At 40.5% G+C, this 12699-nt stretch overlaps 1 protein-coding gene across 1 annotated transcript; it reads right to left on the bottom strand.

The window, feature by feature from the left end:
* Positions 1-58: 58 nt before the first annotated feature.
* pofut1 (protein O-fucosyltransferase 1) lies at positions 59-8947 on the bottom strand. The gene is made up of 7 exons (XM_031286723.1): positions 8768-8947; positions 7416-7537; positions 6082-6264; positions 4649-4761; positions 3006-3198; positions 1496-1738; positions 59-1107 (listed from the first exon to the last, which is right to left on the bottom strand). The coding sequence occupies exons 1-7, from the start codon at positions 8904-8906 to the stop codon at positions 913-915; spliced, it is 1188 nt and encodes a 395-aa protein (XP_031142583.1). The 5' UTR covers positions 8907-8947; the 3' UTR covers positions 59-912.
* Between the last annotated feature and the right edge of the window lie 3752 nt (positions 8948-12699).

The following is a 12699-nucleotide window of genomic DNA, read 5'->3' as shown; positions in this document are numbered from 1 at the left end:
TAGGATATCAGCTGATTCAACTGTACTCACAGCCAGGAGGTAAACACACTGAGGCTGCTGGTTTTAAAACATTAGTGTGCATCACTTTATTGGTGAAAAACATTATAGAAAACATTCGACTTCGAAAACATTGCTTTCACACAGAGGAACGCAATTAGCTTGCCACACACCCCCACTTGCATTTAATCAATTCAACCAGTGCAAATCAACTCTTTTGTCTCCCAAAAACATCCCTGAAACATTTGTTCACATTCACTGAATAACAATACCGTCCCCACAACATTCACCACAGGGTTCCACACATTACATCAGTTTTTGGTCCTGGTAAATTGAGAGGTGGAAAGACCGTCTCTTTTTTCCTCCCTATAATTAGTATGTACAGGAGGATCAGTTACTGTGCTCTCCTTGGAATGGAGGGCAGAGAGGAAAGGAAAGGAAAGAGCAAGCTGGAAAAGACATGGAGGGATGGAGAGGTGGACAGAGAAAGAGAGCGAGAGAGAACATGATCACTGGCACTGCAGTCTTTCCCAGGGTTCACTAAGGTCACCAGGGGTCCTGCTAACATGGCTGGATTGTAAAACATGGTTGCAGCTACAGACTATGGCAGTAGCTGAAGGAAATGTTTCCCTGATAGAAAGGAAAACTGGCTTCAGTAAGCACAAGCAGGTAGAAGCCAAATCTTGAGCAGAAAACATACAAAAATAGTGTTTCTTGGTAAAAGTAGCTGCTGCATCGTCATATTTTAAAAGCCCTTCCTCCTTTCTCACAGATTAAAACCCATTCTAAAAGAACCTGCCCTTTACGAACCATCACGTCACATATAAATATTCACTGCCTTCCACATGCTCCCTCGCCTCCTCATGACAGTCCTCCAGCATCAACATCCAGGACACGACCGCGTGACTCTTGAGCTCAGAGTTCTTCTTTGTGATTTAATTTCCCAGGCTTGTCCATGCCAAAAAAGGAGGATGAAAGGCCATGGACGTCCCGCTCTCTCTTCACAAAGGCGGAAAAGGAGGAGACACAGTTGCCGATAAAGTGGTCAGCTCGGCCTAAGATGTACAGGTCCATTTGGGCCGAGTCTGGCTGAAGACTCACCACTTTCACCTGAAAAGCCGGAATGAAATACACAAATAAACAACCAGATGGGGAAATACTATATTGCAACAGTAACCAAGTGAGAGTATAAGTGTGAAAAACACTTTCCTGGCTAGTACAATTTCCACTTTCCACACAACAAATTACATATCATAACTTTACAAGAAGAGTTCTGACTAATTCTGACTTCAGCTTATACGGGATAAAGTGCATCTGTAAAGAATTAGCTAATTGTGACAAAACCAAATTGTGCTACAGGCAAGCCAGTCAAAATGTAGCGAGTCAGTTCGGGTTACATTTAAGGTCCCACATGACAGAAACAAAAGGGTGCAGAATGTAAAGCACAAGTGAGTCATGACATACTTGTGAAGGCATCACAGAGGCTTTACAAACCCACCTTGCCCTTGAGGAGCTTTTCAATTTCCCTACTGTGGGATTCTGAGTCAGTGGCGATGTAGACAGAGCGGGCGAAGGTCTTCTTCGCCCACAGCTTGACAGCCCTGCCGATCTCTGCCAGGTCAGGAAGGCACATGGTCATGGTGAGAGGCAAGGCTGTCTGGCGATTGTAGCCGACACACTGAGGGGAGGCCATGAAGTGAGGCCCCGCTTCGCCAGTCTTCAGCATTTTGCAGGCATTTTGCTGTAAGGGTGGATTAACGAAAAGATTTAGGTGTGACTAGATGATGAATAGGAATAAAGACGGTGGCTGGCAGCCTCAGTGTTGTGCTCTCTAGCACTTTTTCTTTGTTCAGTTTTCAGCTTTCTCTCTCCACAACATGACGTCATAACTTCGCGTAAACATACACGCCCACTTTCTTAAGCCAAGTGGCGTGTCATCTGTACGCATTTTGAGCTATCTGCGTGTATGTCTACGCTGTATACATCGGACGTAAACATACACGCCACTTGGTGTGTCATCACGAGAAGAAAGCTACGGTTGGGTTTAGGGAACGTGACACGCAGGTTGGGTTTAGGAAAAGAAGACCCGGCTGGGTTTACGAAAAGAACAACGGGGTTGGATTTAGTAAAAGAAGAAAGCGACGGTTGACTTTAGGAGACGTGACACACGGGACATGAAGGAAACGTGACACAATCCCCGGTCTCCTGGGTGAAAGTCCTGTGTTTGACCCATCCACCACCCCGACCAACCTCCCTACGCGGATTTTTGCCCTTTCAAAGTACTCGCTACGGTGTAAATTCACACGCAATCGCAAGGTAATGTAAGTCAATGGAGGCCAAACGGCATTGATAAACACGCTAAAAAGCGAGTATGTGTCTTGATAACACGCCAATAATGGCATACGAATTGGCGTGTCATACATACGCCACTTCATGAGATCAGTCTGCTCTCCGAATACATTTACCAGGGAGGAACTTTAACACAAAGTTCTACGGAGCTTTTAGTTACAGGAGCAGCAGCTCTCTATGGGATTTGCCGCAGACCCACGACGGGGGAAGCGAGCCGGAGCGCTGTGACAGCGGGCACTTCAAACTGCGCTCCTTCGCCATTTTTCCAGGTCCGCTGACCTGTACTTTACCAAAACCTGGCTTGGTGAGCACATCCTGGATAGTAAACTACATCTGCCGGGCTCCCAACTCCTCCGAGTGGATCACGGAATTACTGCTTCTACGTAAACAAAGGCTGGTGTACAGATGTCGCGGTGCTAAAAACATTATGCAGTCATTTTCATTGACTGTAAACCGTTCTATTCACTGCTGGAGCTTTCCTCCTTTATTCTGCTCGGTGTTTGAAACAGAAATGTGATGTCTCAGATATCTGTATGAACAGATGCGTGACTGCCTGTATGTGAGCATACGAGTATATGTGAAAATGGAAACCAGAAAGAGAGAGAGAACAACCCGTACGTGTCCAAACCTTAGCTCTTAAGTTGTGAAGAATATCTCACCCAGTCACTGCCAATCCTCAAGTGAATGGCAACGTACGGCCTGGTCAGCAGGGTAGCAATGTGCTCCTCTCCCTCCTTTACCATCTTGTCTGACCACACCACGTAGCGCTGCAGGCCCACGTGCTCCTCTATCACTGGGAACTGGGCAGGAGCCCCCGGCAGTGCCAGCACAGGGTGCTCAGAGGGAGGAAACCTTTTCAAAACAGGGGAAGCATGAGGAGAAGCTACCTGTTAACCACTTCCGAGGAGGCTCTACCTTTTGTCATTAAAAATCAATGGAAAATGAAAACCTCAGAAACCTCATCAGTCATACCCTTTTCCACAAAGAAAGTTTGTAGGGCCGGTTTGGAGTCGGTGCCTAATCTCAAACCAGTTATTTGTGTTTCGACAGCCAAAGAACCAGCTTTCGGCCAGGAAAACTGGTTCCAGAGCGGCACCAACTCTTTGCTGGTTCAGGCCGGCTACACACTGCCTGCGTGGCGTGAGCGTGTCAGCTGCATGGCGTGTCCATTTTTATTTCGGCTCCCATGGTAACAGGGTTAGAGCTTTCACACTGCCTGCGTGACACGCACGTCTCAGGTGCGGCTCGAGCCGCGCCGAAAACGCATGCATGCTAGAAATAGGACCGACGCCTATTTTTCACACGACGTGCAAGCGTGTTGGAAGCGTTCCCAGGCAAAATAGAATAGGAAAAGATGTTTATATGTCATTTTGACACAAATACATATTAATAAATGACATTTTGATGTTTGAAAGTCTCTAGGTTTTGACATGAATGCAGATTTAAATTTAATTAAAAAAAAAAAATAATAATAATTATCGATTTTCAAATATTGCACCGGTCAATACAGAACGAAATATTCTGTAACCTATTTTACCGTCAAAACTGCCGACGTTGTCTTTGCTGTAATCAAATCAATATATATTTATGTTTAACATTAAGTATCCTACTGCTTGAGTGCAGTTTATCAATGGGAAACATACAGTACAAGTGTACAGACAAGGCTAGCAGCAGCAGCGCCGCGTCAGACACGTTCCTGGTGCGCAAAGACATACAAAACGCCACGCAGCCGCCACGCAACAGAAACGCAACTGACACGCCACGCAGCCAGTGTGGAGCCGGCGTTAGAACCAAAAACCATTGACATCAGGGGTGGGGACGGTATTATTATCGTGACCAATAAGACCAACTAAAAACCAGAGCTTCAGTATAGACTTGAAATACAAGCAGCAGCGGTCTTAGGTCTGCCGTCTCAAAACCCAAACACATAAAAAAGTTTTTGGTGCTTTTTTTTTTTTTTTTAACAGAGTTAGGAGTGCCAAAAACTTAAGAAAATGCGTCAAAAAAGTAAAAAAAAAAAAAAATTTACTTTTGAGAATTTGGAATGGAAAGCAGAGACGTATACAGATGTATACAGCAATGTTAATGTTGTTAGAAGGCTGGTCAGTTGAACCAACTTCAAATGGGCAGCAGCCCAGAACTAGAACTGGGTTTGCGTTGGTGGAAAGGGGGTATCAGTCAATTATAATGTTAAGGCTAGCAATGTTGCTTATGAAGACGTGGTTTTCTTTATGCTTTTGTCTCATCTCTGATAATCCTAAATGTGTCCACAGTAGAGTGGGGCTACTGGACATGTACTCACTTCTTCATCCACTGAGGTTGGTGGTAGGAACTAAAAGAAATGCCACCAAACAAGACAGACTTGTCAAATTCCACATCGACGTAGTCCCAGAACGGACCAAATGGGTTCCCATCCTAAAAAATAAATCAGAACCATCTGTCCATATCAGAGCCATTAAACTGTAACAGTTGTGTCATAGTTATGAGTGTAGGTCTATGGGCCACCAGAGGGCAGCATTTCATCCTCACCTGTTTCACTTGAAATCACCATCATTTATTCACCAAGGCTGAGGGCCCTATTTTAACGATCTAAGGTGCGTTAGGGCGTGTCCAAATCCACTTTTGCTAGTTTGAGGGCAGAAAAAAGGGTCCGTGCGCCGGGCGCATGGTTCAAAGGGTTGTACTTAATGTCTTCATTAATCAGAGGTGTGTTTTGGGCGTAACATGCAATAAACCAATCAGAGTGTCATCTCCCATTGTCTTTAAAAGCCAGGCGCGTTTGGACCTTGGCGCAGTGCCATTATGATGGAGGATTTGCACCATAATATTTTTATTTGTAATCTTTTGCATGTTTGTGTGCTGCTGCGCTTACCTGTGTGTGTGTGACAAGCATAGTGTACACGCTGTGCACGAGCCTAGGCGCATTTTACTAATGTTCTGTTAAAATAACAATGAAATGCTGCGTTATTGACTTTAGACCAGGTTTTTGTTGGTCAATGGCGCGATCACTTCCCGCTGCCTCAAGATAGCAATATGCCAAGAATGCACCTGAACACACCTCCCTGTAAGACCAGCACGCCCATGGGTGCAAAGATGGGCGCAGGTGCATTTGCTATCTGAACGACGCGGGCGCTGGATGGGAAACAGCTGTGTCGACAACTGTGTCGGTCTTAAACTAGCAAAGACACTTGCGTCGGGCTTTGCGCCGCGCTGCACCGGGTGCAAGACAGGGGCCTGAGTCTCTATCTGCTTTCAAAGAAAGCTCACTTAAGCTTCACTGAAAGTAACAAAGCATACAGGGTTTCTGCAGGTTTCACCAAGTCAAATTTAAGACTTTTTTAAGACCTTTTTGAGACCATTATGAATGAAATTTAAGACCTATATCACACAAACAAAACAAAAACATTCTAAATTGCCACGGGAGCATTTCAAAAAGCATTAGAGACAGCGTTACATGGAAGTAAGAAAATGAAGACCTGTTTGAAATCATTTAAGACCTACAACACAATACTTCAGTGAATTAAAGACATTTTAAGGTCTAAAATATCTCAATTTTAAAATGTTGACTTTTTAAGACCCCGCAGAATCCCTGTTACTATTTCAAATCTTTTAGGAGAGAGACTTGATACGTAAGTAGACAATCTGAAAGCAGCAACCAATATCATCAGATAATCATACTTCATTGTAGCTACCTGACACTAATCATTTAAATTATCTACTCCACTGGACTCGCACCTTCATGGGGCAGGACTTCTTGTCTGCGCTCCGCTGTGCAGCAGTCTCGAAGCAGTAGGCTGTCCTTTGTTTGGAGGGCCAGTATTTGGGAGCTAGCTTCTCCATGAAGTCCTCCAAACTGACCACTCGGTGGTAGGCAGACAAGGCCTCCAGTTGGAATAGCTCACTGTAGGGAACGTGGACCTGAATAGAACAGAAAAGAACGGAATAAAACAGCACGGCCCAATTCTGGTTTAACGGATAAGGCTGGTGATGAGATTCAATTTTTTGCTATTGTCAACATATCCCAAATAGGGCTGAGCAATATATCGATAATATATCGATATATGTGGCTGGATATCGTCTTATATTTTGGATATCGTAATATGACACAAGTGCTGTCTTTTCCTGGTTTTAAAGGCTGCATTACAGTAAAGTGATGTCTTTTTCTGAACTTACCACTGTTCTAGCTGTTCTATTATTTGCCTTTACCCACTTAGTCATTATATCCACATTACTGTTGATTATATTATCCTAATAGCTGGTTTGATTTGCATTGAGAGATGATCTTATGGAAAGTATCCCATGCCAATCTCTAGGTATGGTGAAGGGTATGTGATGATGTGGGGCTATTTTAATTCCAAAGACCAAGGGAACTTTATCAGGATGCATAGTATCCTGGATCCATGAAATAACTGGCCTTTAAAAATAAAAATCTGTCTGCCTCTATGGGAATTTAACATAGGGGTGTGTATACTTATGCCCCCTGTATTTTAAGGAAGAACATTTATTTATTTACGATACATTATTCATTCACAAAGAAAATTGGTGCCCTTAAAGGTTGGACTTTTCCTAATTTTTTTAATTAAGGCATTAAGATCAATTTCCAAATGATTATTTTTTTATTCCTCTTTTTAGTCAACTTTAGCATGGGTTCATAAATGTATGAGTGCCACTGTATACACACACACATATTATTCTTCATACAATATACATATAATCCTGCATCTTACTGTACAGCTTTAAACTATATCTACTTGAAGTGTGCCCATGTGCAGTACATTAGTGGACACTATCATTGGACTGTGTTTATTCAATACATATTAGAGTTAATATTGTGGTTTTACCTTTAGTCTCTATTCTCAGTCTTTGTTATTCTAATTCATATTACTTCTGAATTAGTTTCTTATCTACCTACCTCACTTCTTTCTGGTTTATGTGACTTGGCTGCTGCAACACTGATATTTCCCTTATTAATTCATTAAGTACTAAGAACTAATCAAGTACATATGTGTGGTTGCAGTCAGGGACAGGTTGTCAGTGTCTGTTGCTCAGAGTTCACTGGCTGTACTCACATTGGTGTAAGGGTGTGTGTGGTGTCGGTACACTATCCAGGGAGGGACTGCCAGGGTTCGGTTCAACATCTTTGCAAAGGCCAGAGATCCCAGGAAGTGATCTGCCTGATTTCCAAAGCGACCTGAACAATAACATTGAGCGCTTTATACTCTCATTTTCAACAGTAAACTTCATACTGCTTCTCATGACAAGAAAATGGAAACTCAAAGAGACTGGAGGGGATGTTTACCTCCAAATACCATGTGCTATATGATTTCTAATATAATATATAATATGAAGCAGATGCTAAGAAGGGTTGAATCTATCCTGTTGGATAGTTCTCATCCCTTACAGGCTGAATTTCAGATGTTTCCATCTGGATCACGCTTTAAACTCCCAAAATTCAGAACCAACAGATATAAACACTCTTTTGTACCTGCAGCCATTCTACTTCTTAATTCTATAAAGAACCATAGATAACTTATTGACCTACTATTTATTGATTGTTTACTAGGGGTGGGGAAAAATCGATACAGAATAGTATCGCGATATTTTCCGTGGCAATACTGTATCGATACAGACGCCAAGTATCGATCTTTTATTATATATGTGTTGGGTCAGTCTGTCTGCTTGACAATCCCATTTTGCAGCAATAAAATTGAAGTGAGATGAACAAACAGAGAAATATATCTTTTTAGATAAAACAGATGTTGACAAAGTTTCCTTTTGGGGACATCATTAGAAATCGGGAAAAATTTGAAGTTGGAAAAAAGGTAATAAATTGCAATATATCGCAGAATATTGCAATATGTTTAAAATCGCAATAATATTGTATCGTGACAACTATTATGATGATATCGTATCGAGAGACGTCTGGTGATTCCCACCCCTATTGTTTACTGTTTTTTTTAATTGTTTTTAACTATGCCTGCAAGGTAGGCAATCTCTGTATCGTGTGTGTGATTTGTACTATAATATCTGCTGCACAACAAATTGCCCCATTGGGGGACAATAAAGTAACTTGAACTTGAATATCTTCTGAGTGACTTGCTAACAGAATAGCAACAGCTGCAGTTATTATCGTTACACCTATGGTTACACCCCAGTTGTCAAAAGCTCCACTCAGTTAGCTGCTAACTAGCCATCGGTGCATCTTCTCTAGCGGTTAAGTAACATAAAGTCCTGCCTACTGAACTCCTAGCAGAGTTTGACATAGGTTTGGGTCGATATTTAGGCGATATGTGCTTTAGCCGACATAACATACCACTCTCATCTTAGGAATTAAATAAGTACGTTTTGAATTCGCTAGCTTTGCTCTTCTCAAACTACAGAATGCAAAACATCCACGTATCAGCTACAAAGAGTTCATTACCCATGCACGGGCAGTACAGAATGTAGCCATTCTGATCCCACTTCAGTTCTTCGGCAAAAGTCCAACAAGTTTGGAGTAGAAGTGATAAAAGCAAACACGTCAATGTAAGAGCATAACATTCTTTTTGTTTAACCGCCATTGTGGTTCATTTTATATCCCAGAATGCACTGCTTTTTAGTTGGTTTCTTCGTTGGAATTATTGAGCAATTTAAACGCGCATCAAATACGTCTGCTGCCACCTGGTGGACCGGAAGTGGTAGAGCGGCGTGATATATACTGTCTGTCGGTTAAAACAACCCCGAACACTAAAATGTAGCCGTTATTATTACCTCGGCTCGTGCTATTATTATTATTATTATTATTATTATTATTATTATTATTATTATTATTATTATTATTATTTATTCACATTGTTTGTTCAGCTATCTGCTACTTTCCACTCCCTCTTCACGTCACAGGTTTTACAGTTTGTCATTCAGAACATAGAAACAATGTATGTACGCAACTACAACTCAACTTTATTCATACTTTTCATACAAACATGCAGCCCAAAGTGCGTCGCATAGCAACATTAAAAACAACAAAGATAACATAAACAACAATAAATAAAATTTTTGCGAGACTAAAAATGACAAAAATAAAACTAAAGAACAGAAGAATTAAAAGAATAATTTCCTGAATGACCAGAATTGCCAATATATATATATATATATATATATATATATATATATATATATATTTTTTTTTTTACATTTGTATAAGCTCTAATAGAAACAAAATGGTATTTTAAAGTCTCTGAAAACCTGGTTTCAAGTCTTGTCACCAAATAATGAAAGTTAAAATTCTTGGGTATTATTTATTAGGCGTTCTCGAAAACTGAACTGTGGTAAGCACGGCCTGGTAATCAGACTGCATTGCCATTTTCTTTCACTTCATCCATTTAGCCTGACATTGTTTTCAAGTTATTAACTTGTTGTTGATCTCATTCACTGAACCACTGAACAAATCTGAGATGTGGGCGGCGACTCAGAGGTCTGAAAACCAGGCTATAAGCCCCACAGCTGTCATCTAATTTTGATTCAAATATTTTTTAAATTCTGATTTGTACAAATAAAGAAATGTGTGACATCTACTATTTCTTACTGAGTCCTGCCCACTTTAAACCAGTGAGAGCACAGACGAAAACACAAATACAGAAATCCCCAAATTGAAGTAACCAAAACTGTTCTAACTTTGGCTAAACAATTGTGTTCATGTACAGTTAGGTCTCCATTGCTCACTGTAAGAAGCTAATTGAAGCTATCCCCTGCTCTGTAAACAACCATACATAAAATAACTTTAATAATCTTACAGTAGGGATACAATGCAAGCATTGCAGCAAACATTCTAGAGCAACTGTATGTAGGACATTTAAAAATACAAAATGATAACGTCAATGGAAAAACACTATCTTAATCTTACTAAAGACAACCTCATACAATCCTAAGAGCGTCATGTGAGTCATTTGTGATGTTTCAATCCAAACTGAGATGTGAACCATTGTAAACCTGACACAGTTCTTGCAAAATGAGGATGTGAGATCACAAGTCATTTTTTTCCTCCCTGACATAAGGTGTTCATTTATTTTCTGCAACCTGACAGAAAACCCCCCCGACACTTTACCTTTCCAGTTGTTAGCATTCCTGACAATTGAGACATGTGAAAGCATTTACAGTGATTAAAGCATTGAAAGCATTGTATATACATTAAAGTGCTCATATTATGCTCATTTTCATGTTCATAATTGTATTTAGAGGTTATATCAGAATTGGTTTACATGGTTTAATTTTCAAATAAACACCGTATTTTTGTTGTATTGCACATTGCTGCAGCTCCTCTTTTCAACCTGTGTGTTGAGTTCTGTTTTAGCTACAGTCAAGTCAAGTCAAGTGGGTTTTATTCTCATTTCAACCATATATACTGTATATAGTGAAACGAAATGTGAAGTGGTGTTACACATCACCTCATAAAAAACACATTATATAAAAACGACATTATATAAAAACGACATTACGACATTATATAAAAACAACATTATATAAAAATGACATTATATAAAAACGACATTATATAAAAACGACATTATATAAAAATGACAATCGAGACACAGCTTCATTTTGTGCACAAACATTATAGACTATACATAAAGTACAATTACTACTTAAAGTAGAGCATTTAAGACAGACAAGGGACAGGACAGACAGCAGAACAAAAGACAGGGCATAAGTAGACTTGTAACAGAGCACTGATTGCTATAAGTTAGGTTCACAGTGTGGTATGAAGGTAGAATATATAGAATTTTAGCAGCAGAAAAAAGTGCAGGAGTGCGTTTTAGTTCAGTGTGAAAAAATTGCATCATGTTTTGTTGTTCAACAGTCTGACTATCGATGCATCACACTTACATTCCATCTTTGTTGGGAGTCACACATGCACAGTAGCTAGGTAAGGACTACTAGCCAGTCAGAAGCAGAGTATGAGGGCATGCCACGCTAGGAACTAGGCGAGCATTATAACGTGTGTTACAAAGTGATGCACGTTTGTCTCTGAAGTAAAGGCTGGACTACAATAGAGCTGTTTGGAGCAGTTTGTGAACAGTGTTTACTGTTGGAGATGGTAAGTCCCTTTGGGGTGGACTTAGGGCTTTTTCACTTTGTAAACCTATAACGTGCACAAAAAAAGATAAACACAATAAAGGAAATGGAAAAAGCCAAAAAGCACAATATGAGCACTGTAATATACATTCAGTGGACTTGACAGCTCAAAGCTTAAAGAAATGTGCTAATGCCACCTAAACATTGGTTGAAGCGAACAGTTGAATGTGATGTTCAAGGGCGTAGTTTTTGTTTCAACGTTTGGGGGGGCACTAATAACAGTGGGTTCTGGGGGTCGCCCCACCAGAAAAATTTGAGCGTCAAACACTCAATTTCCTGCATTCCTGGTGGATTTTTATGCAACAATTTATGGTGCATATGTTTTTATTTATGTGAAGGAAATGATTATTCTCCTGTATTGTTCAAAACTTTCTACATATTCAAAACATCACACGTGTTTCTGGATGTTTTTTTTAGGAATCATGTACTGTACATCTAAACAGTCTACAACAAATCTATAAGAGAATGAGACCATGTTAAAGCCATAAACTCCTATACGGTTCCATCTACATAAAAGACATTTTTAAAATCACAAGAAATCACGTCTTTATTTTTCACGCTCCTGTTGTGTTCTTTAACCCCCCAACGAAGCACAAGTAGACACAATTCTTGTTTTCCGTGCATGTTTTGAGCCCCCTGAAGGGTTATTTTTTACGTGTTTTTGGGAGTGGGTTGTCTTTCATATTTTTTTCAGGGGGACAAATCTATCTATTTTCTGATGTCACAGGAACAACATTCACTTTAAACTCTTCAGAAATGAGTAATGAGTGTCAGCACATTTGGAAGAGGAAAAAAAGAAGCTTTATAGCGAGTAAAACACAAAAACTGATTCAGCAAACTATCATATTGTGTGCTTATTCTCTTGTCATCATTCCTGCAGATTGGCAAACAAAGCGGCCACGCAAAGTTCACATTGCAAAAACAAAAAATAATTGCATTTAGACCGTCCTGCTTTGCCTCTGGTTTCCCTTGTTGGAAATCAGATGGAGCCAATCAGTGCTATGTCCAATGATAAAGAAACGCGGAGCAGCCTTCCCAGAGCTCTGTCTTTACAGGCTCTTCATTAGATGTTCACATGTGTGCTCAACATGCCCAAAGCCTGCATGGCAACATGTGGCCTGGGTGCGGTCTCAAAACTTTTGTTACTTTCATTTAAATCTGTGGACTATCTGCCAGCCTGCCTTGTTTGACTGAATCGACTGATAATTGCTTAAACATGTCACATTAAAGAGATCATTGTCT

The sequence above is a fragment of the Sander lucioperca genome, chromosome 12 (assembly GCF_008315115.2).
Source record: "Sander lucioperca isolate FBNREF2018 chromosome 12, SLUC_FBN_1.2, whole genome shotgun sequence".
In the NCBI taxonomy this organism is placed as follows: domain Eukaryota; kingdom Metazoa; phylum Chordata; class Actinopteri; order Perciformes; family Percidae; genus Sander; species Sander lucioperca.
The sequence above is the reverse complement of the archived record's forward strand: the minus strand, read 5'-3'. Positions and strand labels throughout refer to the sequence as shown.

What these genes read in the sequence shown, in the direction of transcription:
- pofut1 (XM_031286723.1), bottom strand. Translation starts at nt 8,906, where the DNA reads ATGGCGGTTAAACAAAAAGAATGTTATGCTCTTACATTGACGTGTTTG. An exon ending in ACACACACCCTTACACCAAT is followed by an intron (nt 6,265 to 7,415) that starts GTGAGTACAGCC and finishes TGTTCTATTCAG; the next exon opens with GTCCACGTTCCCTACAGTGA. An exon ending in TGAGGATTGGCAGTGACTGG is followed by an intron (nt 1,739 to 3,005) that starts GTGAGATATTCT and finishes CCACCCTTACAG; the next exon opens with CAAAATGCCTGCAAAATGCT.